The following is a 22,424-nucleotide window of genomic DNA, read 5'->3' as shown; positions in this document are numbered from 1 at the left end:
CATTCCATTCCAAAACCCTTGGTTCCCAACAATCGGATCGCAGAATCTCGGGGGGCGAAACAACCACCACTATCCCTGCTCCGGAAGGAGACTCGCCTCCCTATGCCAACGTAGAAAAAATGCGTGGAGGGAATATTATTGTAGACTTCATAACCAAAATTCGAAGAATTTTGGACGCCAGGTCAGTTCTGCTGCAGCTGCTGGGCTGGGTACAGATGATACCAGTCCTCAGGACGGTCAACATACCGCTCAATCAGATGAACTCCGGACTGCGTCTCAACAATGGAGCTGACCTCCCCCGGTTGGAGTGCGAAGGCAGCGTCTTCGAATTCTTTTTGCATTTCGCCGCGGCCGAAGAAGCCCCTAGAAAATAAGAAAATAAAGTGAGAAATCGAGGGAGAAAGAAAATGGGCAGCAAGCGGAAAGGGGGAATGATTAGTTGTACAGAGCTTGGTTGATCACCGACGGTATTTTAGGGACGAAGGGTAAGGGACTTACAAGTCACCTTTCTTGCGAGCAGAGCTGCAGTCTGATTCGGAGATCGCAATATCAGCTAGACGCACTTCACCAGACTTGATGCGCTGTTCGTGGCCACGGAGAATCTCGATGGCTTCCTCCTTGGTCCGCGTAATGAAACTATCGCGCCAGCTGCTGGGTCGGCGGCTGTCACGGTGTTTGACGAGTAAATGAGCGCAACGAATCTTGCCCTCTGCAGGTAGGCCTGCGATGCCGGAGGGACCGCTGTGATGGGCTGCCATATAGGTCTTTAGTTTGTTGGAGTCGGTTCCGGATGGTGGTTCCCAGCGAGACTCTTTGGTGGAAGCGTTGAAGTAATAGGGGAGATTTTTGGAATTGGAGTGGCGCACTTCCCAGCCTTCTGGGAGACCCGAGTTTTCGGACTGTAGTGCACGCTTGTTAGATAAAGTCGATCAAGACGCTGTTGCTATGATGTTTCGTGATAAATAGCATGTGTAGAGAAAGAAACATACCATGATTACGACTCAACAACGAGAAACAGTCGTGTTTAGTAAGAAAGTAGGCCTTTTTCGTGAGTATGACTTCTTAGACAGTACTAAATAAAATAAGAGAATAAGTAATCAATTGTCTTTTGTAAGCACGGAGACAGATCTAACTTAGAGTGTTTGTTTTGTATGGGCAGACGCGGGGAATGGCCGTAAAGAGGTGGAGAGACGCTAACACTGAGAATGGCCTAGCGTGATCGCCCAGCAACTTCTTGATATTTCTCTGTCCGCCACCAAATTTCATCCCAGACTGCCTAATCTTGACTCTCTTGTTGTGACACACAGCTCTCCCATCTCCTCCAGATTCGACTTCCCTCTTTTTATCACAAGAACTTACATCAAAAAATCACCCATAAACATATCGCCCATAACGACTATCTCTACATCGATCAACATGTCTGCGAGTCCCGTATCTTCGTCTGGAGGCGACCACAAGCCCAGCAGCGATCAAATCCATTTCAAATTCTGCCGCGAATGGTGAGTCTCCGCCCTCCATCCAAGTTAGAAGACTACTTACTAATGAATGAACATAGTTCCAACCTGCTATACCCCAAAGAAGACCGCGTGCAAAACCGCCTCATGTTTACCTGCCGTMCCTGCCACGTCTCCGAGCCAGCGACCTCGCCATGCGTTTACCAGAACAACCTCAACACTCAAGTCGGAGAAACAGCCGGTGTAACTCAGGATGTGGGATCTGATCCTACGGTTGGTGACCCAGAATTCTGCCTCCATTGTGGTGAAGAGCTAGCCTGCGCGCAATGCGGTGTTCTCGCGTCTGGTGGCGCTCTTTCGGACTACCACTCTTCTTCAGATTATGATGATGATTCCAGAGAAGATGTGGATGGTTTTTTTTCAATGCCCTGATTTGCGCTTTTCAAGCTGTTTGTTTGGTGAAACACTTGATGGCTAACATGCATTGGTTTTTTGCTTCTTAGCTGCCGCGATCGAACAAGCTATGTCCGAGCTGCGGAGAAAACGAAGCGGTCTTCTTCCAGAGTCAGCAACGTTCAGCCGAGACTGGAATGGTATGTTGCCTTTTACTCGATATCTGATAATCAGCTTAACTAAGTTTTAACGTACAGAAACTCTACTACGTGTGCTGCACCTGCGGTAACGTCTTTACGTGATCACGAGCTGTCTTATATTTCGAGCCGTCGGCCTTCGATACCCGTACATGTCTGAACATTGTACTCATTTTTATTGCCCGGAGTTTGGTGCTATTTGATTAATTTGTTATAGAGCGTTTCGAAGTCCTCTTTTGTTAGGATACAGAACTGGTGGAAGAGTCATGAGTTGCCGCTTAAACCATTCTATTGTACATGATTATATTTTACAAATGCATCGGTGCCAATGACAAAATCTTTGACCACTGTTTCCCCCGTAGCTCAGCTCCAACGATACCTGTCAACTGTATTAGCCGCGTAATATTCCAGACGTGACACTAGATACTAACCGTTCAATCGAGTACCAATAGGGTCACCAGATTTATTAACCAAGACACACGCATTATCGTCAAACTTGATGAGACTTCCATCCGGTCGCTGGATCTCCTTGCGCGCTCGAACGACAACGGCATGTCGGATATCGCCTCGACGGACTTTGTTAGCGATACCGCTGTTTGTGGAGTTTTCGGGGCCAAAGTTGCGCTGTTTCTGGACGACGACGACGATGCGGTCACCTATTCTCGTAAATCAGAAGCTGAGAACACTATGGAGGTAGTCGATTGTGAGTGTATATACCAATGGTAGCCGGGCTTTTCTTCTTGAGAACATTGACGCATTCGACAACGGCGGCTCCTGAGTTGTCGATGCAATTAAGCATCGTCTGTCGGAAAGCGTTAGAATTGTACCGTGGTTTCAAAGCTCAGGAAATAAATGCCATGTTTACCTTGAGTTGAATCATCGTGTGTGCATAATGTGGCGGCCTTCACAAGTCGTCGCAATGTCCAAAGAGGTTTCGATCTTGAAGGTTTTCAGATTGTATGATCCAATCGGGGTTTGGCGCTGTATTACGGAAGTATAGTTTTGCCGGGAGCCGATCCCGGAACAGGGCATCTGTTCATTCATTCATGCCTGCTACTCAGAACATCCCTTTCAAACAACAATTGGCCTGTTGAGCTGTCGTTATATATGTTTGGAGTATTTTGTTCTGCTTGTATCATTCGCAGCTCAATTCTCAGTTAAAAATCCAGCCTACAAGACCTCTTACATCCCTGGTATCAGGTATCCCAGCCCCGACTTGACAGGTCATTTGCGACAAGCAACGGCAGTATGCGAGGACTGCCAATTCTTCTTGATTTGACAGATTCGACCTTTTGGTGAACACTATAAATGTACAATATTCCTTCGACATCTTAAGAAGGTCTCATTTGCGACTGCGACATCGCCAATCGCGACCAACAGGCCAGTCGAGACCTCCCAGCCACATCATCCGCGCCGGCAAAGCACTCAGCGCAACGGCTTGTTTGTAGCGCCGTCGCTCTGTCCCCTCATGACCCCGAACGTCTACAGCATGCTTGATCTTATTTCTTGCTTATTGCTAGACATTTCCTTGGAGTTTTCTTACTAACCCCTCATTTGGAACCTGCCATTCTTTTGGACGTCGCTCATTTTGCAGTCTTTGGGGAAGATAATTCGCATACTGCCTCACACTTATTAGGCGTAATCTTGGCGTAAAAGTGCCATTCATTTACTCGGTCCACCACTCTTTTGGACTTCATTCTTGGGCCATTTCAGCTGAATCGCGACATATCACGCAGCCATGCCATCCAAAGCCAGGTCGAGCCCAGTGGCCGACTCAAGAGACCGACTCACTCTGTCCAGACTAGCAAACTACGATGATGTAGCAACTGACGCTCTCATTGATCGCGTAAGTTGAACTTTCGCCTCACGGTTTGACCTTAGCTGACAAATGGTAGGCTTACTTTTGGACTACGATCCGAAAGAATCGTACTAAATTTGCTCCTGGCAGAGGCATTTTGGAAGATGTCGTGACCAAGATTCTCCTTCACAAGGTCATTGTTGAGAAGAATGCACGTGCTGCGGAGCAGGAACTCCTCGCCATGAAAGGCTTGAAGAAGTACATGGATAGTCTACCGAATGATCGAGAGCGAGAATGGTTCAAACGGCATTTTCGGAAATATGTCCAGATTTATCTACCCGACTGTCCGTTTGAGATATCGACTACAAATAGGTATACCATAGTCGAACAAGAGGCTTCGGTGGTAGCCCGCAGAAATATCAAGAAAGGTGAAGAGATCAAGTATCTTTGTGGTACACTTGTTTCAATGACTCGACAAGAAGAACTCGATTTGGGATTTAATCGGAAGGACTTTAGCATCGTTATGTCAAGCAGAAGGAAGAACCCATCGTTATTCCTGGGACCGGCTCGTTTCGCCAATCATGACTGCAATGCCAATGGAAGGTTATCGACGAGAGGAAACGATGGCATGCAAGTCATTGCCGCTCGCGATATTGAGTTAGGCGAAGAAATCACGGTATCTTATGGCGAAGACTACTTTGGTATTGATAATTGTGAATGTCTCTGTGAGACATGTGAACGTTTGGTCCGTAATGGGTGGTCGCCTTCAGTTTCTGTGCCAGCAAGTCAAGTCTCCACCCCTGTACGGGACATTGAGTCGAACCGGTCTCCCCAGCCGAAGAAGCATGTTATTGAGTCCGAAACAGCTTCGACAGGAAGTGACACTCATTTGGCGACTAAAATTGTCACCATAAGCGAATCGACGCATAAAGAAAAGAGGAAGTTTGAAAGCGAGACTGAGCAAGAACCGTCATTGCCTTCTACTCCGGCTAAGAGGTTCAAATTCGAACATCGGCAATCAAAGCTTCGAGAAGAGCTTGTCCTGTCTGAAATCGCTGAATCAATCGAAAAATCGCCTCTACCAACCACTATTCAGAAGCCCCCTCAAGAAATCTCGGCACTTCCAAGCCCTCCTGAACAAATATTTCCTACAGATGCTGAGCAAAACACAGCCAGCGCCACCGAGAACGATTCGCCTTCCTACTCTTCTGATGAGAGTAATCATTCCATATCAACGCCGGCCACATCGATTTCTGGCATCACACCCAATATCAAGATAGAATCAATTGAAACGACCACACAGCCGGTTATACCTGAACCAACTACGACTCAAGAACCTGCAGATAAAGATATTTCCAACATTGCAGAATCTGTGGTCGCATCATCCTCTCAAATAAACGAGGTAAATGAACGAAAATCGAGGAGCAGAACCAGCACACCTCGTAAAAGAGCATTACCATCTGTGGAACAAGAGGATATCATCGTGACCAGAGTTCCAGGCGATTACACCAAAACAAACATGCTCCTTGCACAACGTTATGACCGATGGGTAGATTGCCGAACCTGCCCTTCGTGGTTCGTTCAAGAAAATGCCTATCAAACACGCAAGGAATGTCCTCGCTGCGAACGACATTCAAAACTCTACGGCTATCGCTGGCCCAAGACCGATCCAGAGGGCCCTAATGACGATGATATTCGAGTCATGGACCATCGTACCGTCCACAGGTTCTTGTCGGCCGATGAAGAAGCCAAAGTGGACCGCAAACATCGGTCTGGCATTGCGACACCTACGCCAACTCCCGAAGTCGTCCCATTGGATACTCGAAGCGAGACTGAGTTTAGTGATTATGAAGGCCGTCGCTTGACGCGCGCTAGCCGGCACCGTACCCGATCCCTTCGATTGACTCAATGAGGGTCAATAATGTACATTTTTTTCGTCATTCTTGGAGTGGATTGGATGAGGTGTTGGCAAGGTTTTTTTGTCAGGTTGGTAGGAAGGCGTTTGCATATTAATCCATATGATTTGTTATACAGGTTTTCGTCTTCAACGTTTTCAGTATCGTTGTTTTCTCTGCATTATCAAGGTTTCAAATTTTTGTCGATGGTACTTTATATTGTGCAATGTCTAGATGTCGAGTTTTGTTACTCTATATGTAAGTATGCAGATAGAATCGTTAAAGGTCTAGTGAATAGTACTATCTTGAACCTGCATGCTTCCACGTCAAATCTTGTCGAAAAGACATCTGCTTAATCCTTGCATCAGTCTCGCATGTGTACCTAGGTAGATCCTTTAGGGCTCATCTCTCGCTTGACGTCCCATTTCCGGTTCCATTACTGATGTCGAGGTAGTACAGGTATGCCCGGTTTCCATATCTAAGTTAACTTCTATACCGATCTTTATCATACAACCATCAAGCCGCTATACCATTCCTTTTCGAAAAGGCATCTTGCACCTGCCTCAACCACCAAAGATGAATCCTCGGATCATCCGTCAACTCCGGATGAAAACTCGTACCAAACACATTCCCCTGCTTAACAGCAATTATATCTCCAGCCTCCTTTTCGGCATCAATATTCACGCCGCTATTTGCTACTAGGCGTGCTGCTCTTCCGGGTAGTTTTGCGAGTACTTCCACTTCATCTTCGAGTGCCTTTTGAGCGGCGGCGTCGACTACTTCTCGTGATGGAGCGACGACTGTTTCTGCCCGCTGGTCTTCTTCGGTTTGTATGCCCTTTTGATGGGGAAGGATCTTTTCGACGACGGGTGCTCTGATGAACACGCCGTTAAATGGTAGGGATTTAGCTCCGTCTTGTAAGAATGGTAGATCAATAGGCGCCTGGAAACTCTCCGTCTGGCGACCGAAATGGTTCCTATTTACGCGCACATCAATGCCGCCGATGAGTTCTTGGCCTCCTTTCTTTGTGCGGTTGGCTGATTCGGCAAGGAGAATGAGGCCGGCGCATGTACCCCATGTCGGTTTGCGATGTAATCTACAGTTTCTATGAGCCATTGAGCTCGCTCAGGCGGGAGGGAGGGTAGTGCATACTTGACGAAATCCCTCAATGGCTCCAATAGATTTGATCTAGCAGCCACAAGAGAAATGGTTGTGCTCTCACCACCGGGTAAGATGAGTGCGTCACACGCATCCAATTGCGCTTTTGTCCGTACTTCGATAAAGTCCCATTGGGATACTTCCTGAGAAGAGGCAGAGGCTAGAAGGTCGGCGGCTTTTCGGAGGAGTTGCAGATGCTCGTAGAAGGCACCCTGGAGGGCTAGGACGCCCACTGTGATCTTGCTCATCATCGTTGTGTATGTGAAGGCGATTCAAAGAATTGAGTCATTCTTTCGATACCGTCTGGCCTATCTTATCTTATCTTATCGGTGTCCCGCGTTAACACCTGATCTCTCAGGCAGCTACTCGGAGTTGCCCCTCGCCGCGGTCTCCGTTCGGCCAATCAGACGACTGTTTGTCTATAGTTCTGCATGTATCAGCTCAGCTGGATGGCTTCATTGCATTTCCCTCGGTGTGACTCGAAGTAACCCAGGCTATCTACTGTATGATTCAGAAAGCTGGTCTATGTAAAACCAGAAACCGACATATCTCATCCTCACACTAGCCACCCAGCCAGACCGTTGATCATATCCGGCTTACGAACTTCTCAATTATCAGCTATTTACATATCAATATTAAGCATCAAAATGGCCTCCACGCACCTCACGAGGTGGTACATCGATACCCGTCAGCTAACCGAGACTACCCAAAACCTCCCCCTTCTCAACACATTACAAGAATCCGACCAGACATCCATCAAGAAATATCTCCGCCTGCCAGATCGACACATGTCGCTAGCCTCGTCTCTGCTCAAATACTTGTATATACATCAAACATGCCGCATCCCTTGGAGTGAGGTCACTATCAGCAGAACACCAAAACCGCATCAGAGGCCATGCTTTATCCCGTCGGGGAACGAGAGTCGGCCCGCCACAGAAATCCCGGCGGTGGAGTTTAATGTTACCCATCAAGCTTCCTTTGTTGCGTTGGCCGGGTGTGTAGTCCCTTCAAAAGAAGTGAAGGAGGCAGCCGCGACTCAAACAGCAGTCTTTTCCGCGCCAGAACCATCATCAGCGCCCCTTCCCTCAGTACCACAGGTCGGAATTGACGTTACCTGCGTCAACGAACCCGGTCGTCGGCGCGACAATGCTCCCAAAACCCTCAAAGACGTCATAGACTTCATCGACATCTTCAAAGAGGTCTTTTCTCAAAAGGAGCTAGACACCATGAAACAAGCTGCTGTCCCATCATCATCTCAACCATTGGCGGAGGTCATAAAATCCGCTATGCGGCTGTTCTATGCTTACTGGGCGCTAAAAGAGGCATATATCAAGATGACCGGTGAAGCTCTCCTAGCACCCTGGCTGCGAGAGTTGGAATTTACGAATGTTCATGCGCCGTCGCCAGTGGCAGATGTTGAGACTGACAAGTGGAGCGATCCGTATACTGGTGTTCAGACGTGGTTGTATGGAAAGAGAGTGGAGGATGTTAGGGTTGAGTTGGTGGCGTTTGAGGCTGATTATCTTGTAGCGACGGCGGCCAGGGGGGCAAATCTCGGCGAGGCTGTGACTGGATTGGAGATTGATCCGTGGAAGGATTTGGTCCGTGTTGATATTGAGAGGGATGTGAGGCCGTGTGCGATGGGGACGTGTCAGTGTTTGGTTTAGAATCGTATAAAATAGATGGGATGTATGGTTACTTGCATAGATCGTTCTTGGTTATAGCATAGGCAAGTTTCAATGCGGTTTTATTTAGTTACGAATTAGATAGTGAAAGGAGACTGTTCATGAATAAGTGCGGTATCATATCGTAACCTCCACCAACCTGCATCTAAGAATGCATCGATGCTAGAATCTGACGATCAAAGGAAAAATCATAAGATTCGCAAGCACAAATGCAAAGACAAGAACAACCATCCTAATGCATATATCAAAAACAAGGAAGACGTTGAATCAGCCCAAGAAACACGTTTTGCTTGCCGTTTCCACCACTCTTGCCATTCTTGTTGCCATTACCAGACTGTTGATTAATTTTGCCAGTCTGAGGTGCAGCCGTGCTCGGATTGTTGGTTCCAGCCGACGTCGACGCATTTCCTCCTCCAACAGCAACAGTCAGCAGCTGCGGATTCGGATCATGAATACTCCCAGACTGATCAGCGCCGTTGGTCGGCGCAACGTCATCGTATGGGAAACTATATCCTCGACCATCGAGATTGGCAGCGTGCACAATCCGAGCGTAGTGATTGGTAATAGCATTTTGATAATACTTTGTTGGATCATCACTCTCCGGCGTGTTACTTTCTATCAAAAGTGTCGATCTGTTAAACGCAGCTGTCAATCGAGCCGTGATATCATCCTTTTCTTGGTTGCCAGTCGCCGCAAATGGCCCGCTGCTGCAACTGAAGATATCTGTCGCCGCGGGCTTTGTGTATGTCGCCGCTCCATTGCCAAAGTTGAACGTGCCATTCGAAACTTGTCCCGTCACATTCCCAGCAGCGATCTGCGTATTGATCGTCAACGTCGAGTTTGTGTACTGAGACCATACTTGATCCACATATGACTGGTAGTAACCCGAGAACAGGGAGTTGTTGAGCGAGATACCGGTGTTAGGACTGTTAGCACGCAGGTTTGCGCCGTTCTTCTGAACAATGAGCTGATTCCAGCCGGCGCTGTCCTTGGATTGCTGAGCATTCAGACCGGAGCAGATAGTATCAAGGCCGTTTGAGGCCATGCCCGAGACGTGTTGCGTTTGGTTGGAGGTATTGGTGAGCGTTAACGAGATTGGAAGAGACACAAAATCCACGTAGGAGATGTTGACATAGAGTTGCGAGCTGTTGTACGTAAACTCGCAAAAGTCCCAGTACTTGTTGTAATTGACATCGGCTGTATTGGACGACGAAGGCTCAACTAGTGCTGGACCGGGATTCAAGTAAAAGGTCAGAGTATCATCTCGCACAAACCACAGTCGAGCTCCAGCCAAGTGCGGGATGGTAACTGTTACTGTGTTTCCCGGTGCACCAAGAGGAATGGCGCAGTTTGCTCCGAGCGGTGAAATTGTGCTCGATGGTGAGGTAGGATAGTAGGCCGTCTTGCCGTCAGACTGCAAGAGGAATAGGGCACTTTTGTTGTCAATAGCCTGACCTGTGATGTATGCATTCACGTTGCTGGAAGTGGTCTGGTTTTGCAGGGCAATGTTTAGCGTTGTCGCTGTATCTTTTTGAGGCATTGTGTCGGGAAATACACTCTCGTCGGAAATGTAGATATATTGCGTTTGTTCTGAAAGGACAAGAAGAAGATCCTCGGCCTTTAAATGAGAATCATAAGAATACCTTGGTCAAACGATTGAGATGAATGAGTCAGAATGCTTCCAAGGTTGAGTAGTTAGTCGATGATCTTCTAGATAAGGAAGGAGCCATCAGCAGTCTGCTTCGACCGATCTTTATATATCCATACCTTCACATAAATCTGCATTGCTCCTAATATCATGGGACCGCCAAACACACAATCCGATGACAAGCAGCAACTCCCAATGTTGCATCCATTTTGACGTCGAATCTCCATATTACGTAGTCGCCAGTACCCTGATTAAAAGCAGGCTAAAGGCTCACTGCCGAGGACACTAGGACGGATTTATAATCCTATCAACCATAGAAAAGCACACAGCAGAAATAGAGTAGGAATAGAGCCATGTTCCTTCTCGCGTGTGGATGGAAAGTCGTCAGTGCGGGGAGGCAGGTGATATCCTCCAGTTTTATTTCATTGTGAAGATCTATCCGTGTCATGGCAGAGACTAATCAGATATACTCGCCGCCAGAAAAGATATTCGTTTCAAATATCACCTCGTGGATACACAAACTGCAATAAGGCGGGGAAAAGCACGGCATCTGATCTGGTCATGTTCCCCTGATCTCGAATGTACCGACGATCTCTCCACGACAGCTTTAACAGCGCCACAGGCAGACAAGAAACTTTCGGAGTATCCAAAAACAAATCAAGTCGATTTCTCATACAGCTGCCAAGAATATCGGAGTTCAACCATGTGTATAGGCGTTTCATCCATGGATACATACGACTCTATGTTGAGTCACGTATCACACGTAACCCGACCCTGGAGGACGGCATCTCCGACTAAGGCATGTCTGCTGATAAGAAACAAAATATCGACATGTTACTTGACGTCAGTTGACCTACTCTTCGTGCCAGGGCAACACAAAACTTTTCATTCTGGGTATTCGAGGGTACGTATATACTACTCATAACAGGACTGGCCACCCGTACACATCCAGTTCCAAGGTGGGTAAAGGAGGATTAATGATGATCATAGTAATAAGCAAGATAGGACAAAAAGAAGTATAACGAAATAAAATCCCGAGTCATCATCATCACTCATATCTCGCCGTACGGAACGAGTCTCTCTCCGTCTATACAATCGTGTCTATCGGTCGACGTACGTAGTCTAGGTTTAGTCGTACTCGGTGCTCATGGGTGCAGGATGGAGCAGTTAGATCTCCACTGCAGTAGAGGATGCGCGAACTGCGCCGTCGAGCTGCTGCGAGGACTTGTTCGACAATGCAGTGTATGCTTTGAGCATGAGTTCACGCGTATCATTTGTGAGTTTGTCGACGTCGGCGGGTGTAAGGTTCTTCGTTTCAATGGGAGGTAAAACTACCAAATTAGCACCATCTTTACACCTCGCAGAGAGGAACATACCCTTGATTTTTATTGCCCCCGCCTCAAAATGCAACTTCCGCACATTCAGCACATGGGGATAATTCTCCACCACAACCGGCACAATAGGCACACCCGCCTTGACAGCCAAATGAAACGCCCCCTTCTTGAACGGCAACAACTCCGGAGTCGCCGAATAACTCCTCGTGCCCTCGGGGAAAATGAAAACACTCTGTCTAAACTCCTGTATTTCTCTCGCCGCACCATCAAACGCCTTCACAGCCGTTTCACGATTTGCGCGATCAATAAACACCGTGCCGGACAGGGACATAAACCAGCCCAAAAACGGCCAACTTTTAAGTGACTTCTTCGCTGTAACGGAACAATACGGCGGGAACATAGCACCCAACATCAACACATCAAGCTCCGTCTGATGATTGCCCACAAAGACCGCCGGCCGCGTGGAAAGATACTTCTCGCCCTCGACGATATCGAAATGCACACCCGTGGCAATCCACATGACCCATTTGAAACTCCGTGCTGTAGCCCATTGCGATACTCGTCCGTAACCGACTAGCCGTAATACTATGGATGCGATGACGCCGTAGGTAGCGCATATGATAAGAGAGGCGTACGAGGAGAGACACCGCGCGATGAAGCCGGCTTTAGGCACTTTGAAAGCAGAGAGTGCGAAGAAGGAGACGGTTACGGCGAAGTAGCCGGTTAGACCGGTTGTTATGTAGGAGAGGATTGACATGGTGTCCGTTCAATGCCGGAAATCGAGGTGATTGATGCTGTGGACGATGTCCGTTCAAGATGGAGTGAGTAAGAGAATCTGACCGCCGAGACGCTGCGATTCGGTTCTCGGTCGAATGATTGAGGTAATGAGACTTTAGCAAGGATACCGGGTGACGATGGCCATGGCCTTACGAATCTTATCGTTCGAACTGTAGTGAATAAATTGGCGAGGGGCCCGGGTGGTTGGTACAGTTGAAGCAAAAAGTCGATCTTGTGACGATGATCCAGATGCACCTGCACGTTTTCCCCACACAGCTTGTTGACACCCGATTGCCGAGGCCGCAATGCTATACCCTAACTAGTTACATGTACCCTTGTAACGCATATCTTCCTACAATTGATGCTTTAAATGATTTTACAATTCTCACTGAAGCTGGGTTTTGCCGAATGTAGTTGTATTATAGTAGAGCATTGACATCAACCGCATATGCTTGTGGAACTAATAAAAAAAAGTAATATACAAAAGTCAGGTTCGCCTCCAAAACAGTACGATCAAAGCAAACCACCAACTCCGAGTAAAAATGCAAAGTAAACCGCCAAAAAATATGCTTATTGAAGCAAATGCGCGTAAGAAGCCTCTCATCGTCCGTAACGCCACTCGTTTCTCGTGTTATGCATATAAGTAGAATGATGTGTCCGTCTCGTACGCCGCAGTATGATTATGCACCAAGAGGCAAGTATGTGCAAATAAGGTCAATATGATTTTTTATGCCATGTCCGCGTCATCATCCTCATCGTCGTCCAATGTTTCCATTGCATCTTTGATATACTGCGCTGCCTGTAAATCATATATTAGTATTGGCCTCTTTAAACAGGTGGAAATACTCACCTTAGGATCGAGATTCAGGGCAGTGGTGAAATGTTTGATTGCATTGGCCTTGTCATGCAACTGCTTGTAGACCTTTCCCAGGAGATAATGAACATTTGCTTCATCCGGTGCCATATCTTTCAACACTTTGAGCTCCGCCAACGACAGTTTGTATTCGTTCAGTTTCAAAAGAACGCGAGCCTTGCGGAACCGCGCCAATACCGACTTCGGAGCTATGCTTGTCGCACGACTGTAATGGAACAAAGCAGACTGTGGGTTGTTCAACTTTTCAACCACAAGACCCATACAACAGATGAGCACTGCATTGTTCGGATTTATTTGGACTGCGTTGCGGTAATGCTGCTCTGCAAATTCGAGCTTACCCATTTTTTCGTAAACCTGGCCAAGACCATACCAAGAGTTGTAATGTCTACTGTCGACACTAATGCCCTTTCGGAACGCGTCAAGTGCCTTGTCAAATTCTTCATTTGCAACGTGCTCATGGCCTTGAAGAGCATATGCGTAAGMGAAACGTGGGTCAAGTTGTGTGGCGCGTTTGAAACACTTTAATGCTTGATCATGATCCCGCTGGTGAGAGAACGAATTGCCAACCGCACACCAAGCTTCAGGAGATAGACGGTCTACCTCCACGAGCTCATGGGCCAGATATGCCAACTCGACATCATTCTTGAGATGCCATAGAACAGTCGAGTATATTTCCATATCTTCCAACCGCGCCGGTGCCAGGGCTTTCACTCGAACGAAGTATTTCTCCGCATCGGCATAGAGTGCCTGCTCATAGTAAGCCCGGCCTAGCTGTGATAGAACCCACGGCGTTTCGCGCTGAGCCTGAGATAACAAGTTGAAGGCTTGAACAGCCTCCTGGCACTTGTAACGGGTCAAATTGTAGTGGGCTGAGGCTAGTTTAGAGAACAGATCCATTAACCACGACAAAGCTTCCATTTCTTTTGAGCGGTCCGCGATTGCGCTCTTGGAATGATGCGAGCTACCGCTGTTTGACGACGTGACAGATGTTCGCGACTCCTTGCCGTCGGGATCCGAGCCGCTACCAAGAACCTTTCTATTTCCACTCACGACGCGTCCAACGTTCGTCGCAGGAGGCGCCCGCCCTCTCGTCCCCGTAGCCCTGACTTTCCTCACTTCTCGTCCCTCCCTTCCCAAAGTGGCGGTGGCTAATCGGCTGGAGGTTGGTCGTATATGATTCAGCAGCCGCGTACTCCGCCGCTGTGGTGCACCCGGCTCAGCAGCCTGGGGTGGATGGGCAACTTGACCAGAAACGTTTCGTTTTCTATCGCCTGCTGGCGCAACAGAAGTCAATTCTTCATCCATTGGAATAACATTTTGATCTTCCGACTCGGCTCTCGACCGAATCCTAGATTTCAAAGCGGTAGCTCGCATCTTCGGAGGCGGATCGCCATATTCGACCTGTTGTATGGTCCTATTTCGTCGATTTGGAGCAAGTGGAGGGTCCCAGGTGTCGCCATGGGCGTTGCGAGTATCTTCAGACTCCTTCTCGTATTCGGGTATCTCATGGATAATCGTTGTGCCTGCCGAAGCAACATTGACACTGCTTCCATTTAATTTTTCCCACAATGCCGAGCTTCCTGTGGACGAGACAGGGTCGCCCTTTGGTGTGTTGGCGAAAGGATCGCTGTTGGAATTTGAGTTCGACTGCGTCTGCAGAGGTCCATTGGCTGACATTGTTATGTCCGAAAGTGCGCTTAGATCTGGCTGAGGCGCAGCTTGTAACATGGCCACTAATTCTGGGCTTAAACGGTATATATTTGGCACTTGGATATTGACACCTGATCATGTCAGCAATGTTTTGCGTTTGGAAAGGGGAAACTCACCAGTTTCACAGAGACCAAGAAAGGCATCCCACATAAAAGGGTTAAGCTTCAAGGCCTCGGCGTAGCATTCTACAGCCTGCTTGAGATCTTTCTGGGCTTGCCACAACTTGCCCTGTAAGCACAACACAGCTGCTGCATCCGGAGTATGTGAACGGCGAGTCTCGCTATGTTTATCTACGTCATGTCAGTATCAAATTCGATCATCCGACCCTTGTGCACTCACTCCAATTACTCTTCGTAGCCCAGAGATATCGACTCCGATCCAACGCGCTGATACCCTCTCTATATTTCCCCAAGTCAAGACATGCCTGCGCGTGTACATAGGAACACCCAAGGTGTGTTCCGCGAGAACCTGCAACCTTGCTGTACTCCCAGGCGGCCTTGGATTGGCCACTCAATAAGTGGCATAGCGCGAGGAGATAGGCTGCCTCAGAGGATCTGGGTTCGTAGGCGTGTAGACGGCCGGCGAGGAAGAGCGCATTTTTGACGAGGTTGTTATCGAGGTGGTAGTAGATCAGTTGCCTGAGCTGGGAGGATATGTAGGATGACGAAGGCGCCATGATGGCGGTTGTTACGGTACACCCGGTGGTAGATACTATAGTAAGCGCCAAAATGAACGAGGGATGTCAACGAAATCGGAAAGGCGAAGCGAAAGGTGTCTAGGTCTTAGACGCATTGAACGGCGTCACGATGCGCAGATTCTTAGTGGTGAGGTATGGCGCGGTGTGAGTTTTGGCGTCAGTGTCGACCGTCGCTATTATAAGGCCAAGAGCATGGATGATAGACAGTTGATCAATAATAGCTGAGCTTCTTAGGACAGGCTGCCCGTCAACATCAGAGAACTGTTGTGTGTACACCAAAACAATAGGCGGAGTTTACCATGCAAACTGAAAGTGGAGACCGCGCCGCAACACAAGCCCGCCAGAAAAGAAAGCTCAAAGAGGCAAGAATCGCATTATCAGAGGTTTTTCAGAATAAAAAAGAACGGTCCAATAATATTAGTGAAATATAAGTATTATTGAGGAGAAGGATAGATGTGGTGGGGGGTTTTAGTAGTACTGAATATGATCTTGAAGAGTGGATGTGAGATGTGAGAGAGATGGAGAGCAGCTCCTTCCGGGTTAGTTACCTGGTTGGCTATGGCGGTGGGTGCCTTGTTGCCTTGTGGCCTTGGCTGTTGTATAGGGCAACCACCAAGTTCGCAGCTGTTTCCGGTGATGCTCCAGCAGCACTCTGCATAATTCTGCGTTCTACACGCCGCAATCTGCAACAGCAATTACCTGCATCCAATACACATTGGACTGATCGAAAATACCCTGGCCTGCAGTCGTGTCCATTATACATCGACGGAATTGGTCGTGGCACGTTCTTGATACTTTCCATCACCCCACTAAATACCTTCAAATACCTTCGAGAATGGCACAGGTAGAAAATTCACCTGCAATTGCTCCAATCGGACGCTTTCATTGACCAACTTGTTCAAAACAGAAAGCAGCAAAATCTCTCGCCGCCCGTAACGCAGCAACCCTAAACCGCACACACCTCATCACCCTCGCCCTACACGCCTTATTCCTAACGCTAAACTTCCTCTTCAACCGACCCAGCGCTCTCACCCGCTATTTCCTTCTAAGTCTCCCCGCGCTCGCGATCGAGTTCTACCTGGAACGACTCGGCCGTCCCCGCTACAGCCCCCAGGATGGATCACTAAAATCCGCGGGCGAGGACCTAGGGGCAAAAGGTTTGACGGAGTTCATGTGGGATGTGAACTATTGGACATGGGGATGTATTGGTGCTGCGTGCGTTTTTGGGGATAGGGCTTGGTGGTTGTACCTTGCTGTGCCGGTGTATTCGGGTTATTTGGCCTGGACGACGTTCTTTGGGATGAAGAAGGGACTGGCTGGCTTGGGKGGTGCCGGGAGTGAGGATGTGAGTGGTAGTGGTGTCGGTGCGAGTAAGAGGCAGCAGAAAATGGAGAAGCGTGGTGGTCGTGTGCAATACCGGTAATTTGTTTGCATCAATATTTTGATATTTGGGCATTAGAGGTTGCATTATTTGGTAGGGTCTGTCTATCATGAAGCTTACATGTATATCTCGAGTCGGACGATGATTGTCTTTAATGTCTGGGAAGGCTTCAACAGCATATAAAACACGCTATATTAGCTTAATCATCGTCATGTGCATAATCTTCCAATCATTCTGTACATTATACTGACCTGAACCAGCAGCAATAGACATGGAACAAATAACAAAAGCATTGCAGTCATAATAAAACAAGGGTCCTTTCATTAGAGAAAAAGTAAATCAAAACAATCACAGACATCAAGATGAACGTATTCAAACATACAATCAGTAGAACAAATGCGTATTCAAAAGACAAATCAAATAACCGCGTAAGAGGATATCGTGGTTTATAGCCAAGGGAACAAAGTAAATGACATGACAACATCACTAATCCACCATATCGCGTTTTCACTTCAAAGCGTATGGCCAAGATCAATAGCCATTTTTGTACTTCAAGTTGAGTGATTGAAAAGTTACAGCTCGTCCTTGATCTTGTTAGTTGCGCTGCTGATAACGCTTTCAGCCGATTTGACGACTTCAGACTGAACCTTGGCCGCACCATCGCCTACGTTCGAAGCGAGGTAGGCAAGCCGAGCTTGTGCACTTTCAACAGCTAGTGCCAACTTGCTAGTGGCACTTTCAAAGGCTCCCTGCTGCTCTGGTTGAAGGACAGCGGAGGCTTGCGAGTGAATGTTCAAATAAGCATCACTCATCATAGACTCGGCAGCGGCGACGTTGTCCTTGACTGCAGAGGTGACGGAGTCATATGCATCGCTGGCGGCACTCATCGCACCTTCAGCACGTCCAGTCGGAGTGCCGTAGATGGCTGTGCTGATCGCAGTCTGAGCCGAGGAAAAGGCGGCGTCCACTTGAGACCGAGCGACTTCAATGTACCCCGGATGGGTTCCATAGATGGCTTCGCTGACTTGCGAAGATGCGGAAGAGTATGCATCAGCGGCTGCTGATGTTGCTTGTTCGTAAGGCCCCTTGCTAGTACCGTAGATGTAGCCGCTCGCGGCGTCTACGGCAGAGTTCAATTGGTCCGTTGCTGCGTTGACGATGTCGTCTAATGCAGGTGGTGGTGTGGCGTGGGMAGCGACAAATGAGGAGGCGGAAGAGTAAGCGTCATTCGCGTAGCTAGATGCTGAGGCAAGTGCTTCAGCGGGATAGGGTGTCTCATATGCTGATCGGAATCTGCTCATGACACTTTCAGTGAATGAAGGCTCTTTGCCTACAACAAGCTCAGAAACGAAGCTTTCGAGAGCTTCGTATCGCGATACTTGAGCGTCATACAGCTGCTGAATATAAGGTGCCGGTGTGCCGTAGATCTGCTCGCTAGCTTGTGAAATGATACTCTCCCAGCGTTCAGAGGCTTGGCTGGTAATCGACTCAAAGGTTCCAGTGGGTGTTCCATAAATTGCTGAGCTGGCAGACTCGGAAGCTACAGACAACGATTCCGATGCTGCCGACATGGCGTCGCTGTATCTGGACAGTGCATCATCAATCAAGCCACGAGCAGATCCTCCGCCATTGTTTGCTGCTGAGCTGGCGGACGAAATCACAGCAGCCAGGCTGGAAGAGGCAAGGTCGGAAATGTACTGGTACTCACTGATAGCACTTTCCAGAAGAGCTTCAGGGTTCAAAGGTGGTGGAGTTGGAGTGGGGGTCGGCTCTTCGAAAATCACATTGGATGCAGAAGAAACGAATGCCGAATAACGATCATGGGCCAGGCCAATAGCCTCATAGTAGCGGCGCTGGGCGTCAAGAAAAATAGGGTCGCGTGTAGCGGTAGGGGTTGGCGCAATTGTCGCCTTTAAACTAGCAAACTGAGCCGAGGCCGCACTGAGGCCCTCTTGCAAGCGCGATACGGCAACAGATGATACAGACTCGAGTGCGGATGATTTGGTATGAGTGCCGGCGAAGTTGTAAAAGACGGAAGAGGCACTGCATTTCATGTTAGCTCAAAGATGAGTGATCAAATAGTAATGGACAACTTACGCTGAAACAGCCTGCTCATACTTTTCCGACGCAGCAGTAGCGATCTGCTCGCCGGGCGATGGTGTTGTTCCGTACAGGACGCTTGAAGCAGCTTCTAAAGCGCGAGAATACTGTTCGYTAGCCATAGAGGCCGCTTGCTCTCCGTAACTGGGAGCGCTAGGCTGGGTAAAAAGGGCATCCCCAACAGCTCTAGTAGCTTCTGCGTATCGTTCACCGGCCTCGCTGGCTAGACTCTTAATATGATCGGCAAAGCTGGTTTCATCCTCGTCATCATCAAATATGGGCACTTGATTTGTTACAACTTGAGCCGCAACTCCTCCCCAGACTGTACTCTCAATGATCACTGCCTCGTCCTTTGCTTGCTTGGAATCAAGGTGTTCAAGGTCATCTGCGTAAGTCATCTCGTTGGCTTCGGTATTGCCTGAAGCTTCTGGAGTCGCGTCTGCTAGTTCGATTTTCACAGTAGTCGTCTCGGTCACGCTTTCGACAACGGTAGAGGTTTCTTCAGGCTCGCCCGTCTCTTGGAGTGGCTCCTCAGATTCGGCTTCCTCTACAGTCTCCTCTTCGGGTTTGGGCAATGGCGGAGGCGCCTCAGTTCTAGTTTCGAAATCCTCGCTCACTTCCCTGGCCTGGATCTTCCACTTGCCAACGTCTTTCAAACGCGCAAGTTCCTTGGCTGCGTCTTCGGCAACAGCCATTCCGCGCCCGAGAAGATCATTGGCCGTAGCCCTGGCTTCCTCGACCTTTTCATGCTGCACACCAGCCAGGAAAACTTCTTCTCTCCACTCGTCGAATTGCTTCCTCAGCGCGTGATATTTCTCCCAGTCCTTGTAGGTAACAAAATCCATCCAAGCCCATCGCATGCCAATCTCTTGCAGTCCCAAGTCGCGAATTCCGTCCAAAACTTCCAGAGTAGAGTGGGCAGCGGCTGTCACCCGGCGGTTAAGCTCCTGTTCAAATACATTGTACCATTCGCGGAGCGCGTGAGCACGGTCTCTGATGGCACCTCCTGACGAGCGTATATACTGTAACAGATCATCATTCGCTTTTTGCTCTTCTTCAGGTGCATCATATGGCGAAAGTCCTTCAACGAGGGAGGTGATATGTCGCTTGATCTTCGAAATCTCGTGTTCTTGAACTGTTTCTAATGCCTCAATCAAAGATTCAGCATGCTTCTTAGATCCGCTTTCGAGTTGACTGGTAACAATCTGCTTGACTCGCTCTCCAAGATCATCGACACCATTATCAGCAGCCACTGCGAACTTTTGTTGCCAAAGCAGTAGATCAGAAGCGACTTGTTCTCTCGTCTTTTCCTTCTGCTGCTCCGGGGTCAGAGATGCTTGGGCCTCCACAGTCTTAGTTGTGGATTGTGTGACTTCTGTAGTCTGCGAGGTACTGATTGAGGTCGGTGTAGGTGCAGCAGTTGTTGTGGTCAAAACCGCAGTAGAGCTTATGCTGTCCAAATTAGCACCTTTCAGAGAAGTCAGATAATTACTTTAACTTACCCTTCAAACTCATCCACCACAGTTCTCAATTTCTTGCCTTCACGGTAGGAAGCTAATCTCTCCCCAATTTTGACGAGTTGTGGCTCGACATTTTGGCTGTACAATCCGGTGATGGTAGGTATGAGATTGCTCTTGACAAAGACAGCTAGCGTGGTCCATCCTTCATGAGCCATGGGAACAACTGTCCCGGAAACAAGGTCCTGGCTAGAGGAATACGCCTGGATGACGAATGGCTTCGAACGGGTATAGAAAGGAAGAATGTACCCTTCATGTATATTCGTTGCATGGCTGGAGATTGTATCTGTGTATGGTGTCACAACTGCGGTGACTTGTTGTACGTAAGGATCTAATTTGTCCTGATACACAGTTTGCGCTCTGCTCTGGATGGTCTTGATTTGAGGCACTGCTACGGACTCCCATTTCTCCTGACCATATTCGGTAACGTGGGCGATAGTAGGAGCACCATACGTCTGATACCCAAATTTGGCGAGTTTTGAAGCAGGAGTATAGACGCGCTCATTGAACGTAATAGCATAAGGTCGTGCTTGGTCGACGTAAGGCGCAGCGTAAGCTTGGTAATAGCGGTCGACATGGGGGTCGATATAGGAGCGCGTGATTAAATAGGGCTTGCAAACACGAGGAGAGGATTCATCCAAGCCCGAGAGATCAGACGGACATTGGAGAAAAGGAGTCAGAACCGTATACCAGATAAAAAGCCTAGATGAATCAGTATGTCTGTTGAAGTAATTTTCGTCCGGAATTATGTACAAACCTCACAGCGAGTGCCAGAGACCATCGGAAGTAGCCTTGTCGTGACTTCTCTTTCTTCCCAGCGGCAGCCTGAGTTGATCCATGAGTCTTCCCATTCAAATTCGTCCCATTCTGTGTAGCGCCCATTTTGAGCCCGGTCGGTATCGCGGCGAGTGCTTATCAACGGTCCGATAGTCGATGTTAGAGAATCACTGCGACCAGGCCGACCCTGCAAGCTTTCCACAACCTTTTTCAGAGCCTCTGGCTTAGTTGCTCATGCCGAAAAGTAATTCGAGTACTAGCTTTGTTGTGCGTGCCGAGGATGTTACCGCGTGGCCTGAGCACACGTCGAGAATGAGAATTGCCTTCGAGGAATCACAACAAAAATACACTTACTATAGATGGTAAGTGGTAAGTGGTGAGCTGAGGTCGATTCTTCCTTTGAGGTTGTCAACAATACTTGGAAGGTGGTGTGACAAAAAGTGCAAGTTCACGATAAGAATTACGCGGGTGGTGTGCAAAACAAGAAGGACTGCTGCAGCCTGCAAGCCAGATGTTGGCTGAGATCATAGCTTGAGCCCAGACTGGCGGCTTGGCCTATGAAACCGCGGCCAAACCAGAGGAGTGGGGACTACGGGGCTGGTATTGAGGCCGTATGGTACTGTTATTCTTCACATGACAAACAAAGCTCACAACCAGGCAATAGAATCTGTAAGATACTCGAACATTTCTCTTCGAGAAATCAATGGATAGAATTCTATTTCTAGCTGTTGTCTCTTGATGGAGTTTTATCTCCAGAATTAGCTGCCACTCACCGTGACTGATACACAAATACACACAGTCGTAGGATCAAACAAAGAGACGTATCACATAAATTACACGTTACACAGCTGCCCAGTCGGTCTTAGCGCCGAGCGCTGAGGCTAATCTCCACTAATTCCGGCACGTCGACGTCAACTCAACTCTAAAAAAGCCCCAGACAGCCAGCACCACCATAGCTGGTCGTTTCTTTGATCGTGGCATCTCAAGCTAGAGAGCGCTAAGATCATGGCGGAGCAATTCAAGAACTGG

General features: G+C 48.4%; 11 protein-coding genes across 11 annotated transcripts; 4 read left to right on the top strand and 7 right to left on the bottom strand.

Moving 5' to 3' along the window:
- Window positions 1–182: 182 nt before the first annotated feature.
- BHQ10_007139 (uncharacterized protein) lies at window positions 183–992 on the bottom strand (the record flags this gene model as incomplete). Its single annotated transcript, XM_040879802.1, has 3 exons — window positions 183–363; window positions 499–899; window positions 990–992. 3 exons carry the CDS (start codon window positions 990–992, stop codon window positions 183–185), a joined length of 585 nt encoding a protein of 194 aa, XP_040735643.1.
- A 424-nt stretch (window positions 993–1,416) lies between these two features.
- On the top strand, window positions 1,417–2,136 carry BHQ10_007138 (uncharacterized protein; the record flags this gene model as incomplete). The annotated part of the gene is made up of 4 exons (XM_040879801.1): window positions 1,417–1,499; window positions 1,556–1,866; window positions 1,958–2,047; window positions 2,105–2,136. 4 exons carry the CDS (start codon window positions 1,417–1,419, stop codon window positions 2,134–2,136), a joined length of 516 nt encoding a protein of 171 aa, XP_040735642.1.
- Window positions 2,137–2,352: 216 nt separating this feature from the next.
- On the bottom strand, window positions 2,353–2,924 carry BHQ10_007137 (uncharacterized protein; the record flags this gene model as incomplete). Its single annotated transcript, XM_040879800.1, has 4 exons — window positions 2,353–2,423; window positions 2,476–2,700; window positions 2,762–2,846; window positions 2,910–2,924. The coding sequence occupies 4 exons, from the start codon at window positions 2,922–2,924 to the stop codon at window positions 2,353–2,355; spliced, it is 396 nt and encodes a 131-aa protein (XP_040735641.1).
- Window positions 2,925–3,782: 858 nt separating this feature from the next.
- BHQ10_007136 (uncharacterized protein) lies at window positions 3,783–5,754 on the top strand (the record flags this gene model as incomplete). The annotated part of the gene is made up of 2 exons (XM_040879799.1): window positions 3,783–3,890; window positions 3,940–5,754. 2 exons carry the CDS (start codon window positions 3,783–3,785, stop codon window positions 5,752–5,754), a joined length of 1,923 nt encoding a protein of 640 aa, XP_040735640.1.
- Window positions 5,755–6,253: 499 nt separating this feature from the next.
- On the bottom strand, window positions 6,254–7,146 carry BHQ10_007135 (uncharacterized protein; the record flags this gene model as incomplete). Its single annotated transcript, XM_040879798.1, has 2 exons — window positions 6,254–6,833; window positions 6,890–7,146. The coding sequence occupies 2 exons, from the start codon at window positions 7,144–7,146 to the stop codon at window positions 6,254–6,256; spliced, it is 837 nt and encodes a 278-aa protein (XP_040735639.1).
- A 396-nt stretch (window positions 7,147–7,542) lies between these two features.
- BHQ10_007134 (uncharacterized protein) lies at window positions 7,543–8,562 on the top strand (the record flags this gene model as incomplete). Its single annotated transcript, XM_040879797.1, has 1 exon — window positions 7,543–8,562. The coding sequence occupies one exon, from the start codon at window positions 7,543–7,545 to the stop codon at window positions 8,560–8,562; it is 1,020 nt and encodes a 339-aa protein (XP_040735638.1).
- Window positions 8,563–8,824: 262 nt separating this feature from the next.
- BHQ10_007133 (uncharacterized protein) lies at window positions 8,825–10,120 on the bottom strand (the record flags this gene model as incomplete). The annotated part of the gene is made up of 1 exon (XM_040879796.1): window positions 8,825–10,120. The coding sequence occupies one exon, from the start codon at window positions 10,118–10,120 to the stop codon at window positions 8,825–8,827; it is 1,296 nt and encodes a 431-aa protein (XP_040735637.1).
- A 1,275-nt stretch (window positions 10,121–11,395) lies between these two features.
- Window positions 11,396–12,319, bottom strand: BHQ10_007132 (uncharacterized protein; the record flags this gene model as incomplete). The annotated part of the gene is made up of 1 exon (XM_040879795.1): window positions 11,396–12,319. One exon carries the CDS (start codon window positions 12,317–12,319, stop codon window positions 11,396–11,398), a length of 924 nt encoding a protein of 307 aa, XP_040735636.1.
- A 747-nt stretch (window positions 12,320–13,066) lies between these two features.
- On the bottom strand, window positions 13,067–15,599 carry BHQ10_007131 (uncharacterized protein; the record flags this gene model as incomplete). Its single annotated transcript, XM_040879794.1, has 4 exons — window positions 13,067–13,138; window positions 13,190–14,994; window positions 15,040–15,213; window positions 15,263–15,599. The coding sequence occupies 4 exons, from the start codon at window positions 15,597–15,599 to the stop codon at window positions 13,067–13,069; spliced, it is 2,388 nt and encodes a 795-aa protein (XP_040735635.1).
- An 856-nt stretch (window positions 15,600–16,455) lies between these two features.
- BHQ10_007130 (uncharacterized protein) lies at window positions 16,456–17,043 on the top strand (the record flags this gene model as incomplete). Its single annotated transcript, XM_040879793.1, has 2 exons — window positions 16,456–16,464; window positions 16,528–17,043. The coding sequence occupies 2 exons, from the start codon at window positions 16,456–16,458 to the stop codon at window positions 17,041–17,043; spliced, it is 525 nt and encodes a 174-aa protein (XP_040735634.1).
- A 530-nt stretch (window positions 17,044–17,573) lies between these two features.
- BHQ10_007129 (uncharacterized protein) lies at window positions 17,574–21,500 on the bottom strand (the record flags this gene model as incomplete). Its single annotated transcript, XM_040879791.1, has 4 exons — window positions 17,574–19,044; window positions 19,099–20,547; window positions 20,604–21,320; window positions 21,376–21,500. 4 exons carry the CDS (start codon window positions 21,498–21,500, stop codon window positions 17,574–17,576), a joined length of 3,762 nt encoding a protein of 1,253 aa, XP_040735633.1.
- Between the last annotated feature and the right edge of the window lie 924 nt (window positions 21,501–22,424).

The sequence above is a fragment of the Talaromyces amestolkiae genome (assembly GCF_001896365.1).
Source record: "Talaromyces amestolkiae strain CIB chromosome Unknown scaffold14.1, whole genome shotgun sequence".
Taxonomy (NCBI): Eukaryota; Fungi; Ascomycota; class Eurotiomycetes; order Eurotiales; family Trichocomaceae; genus Talaromyces; species Talaromyces amestolkiae.
This window is presented reverse-complemented; position numbering and strand designations above follow the sequence as displayed.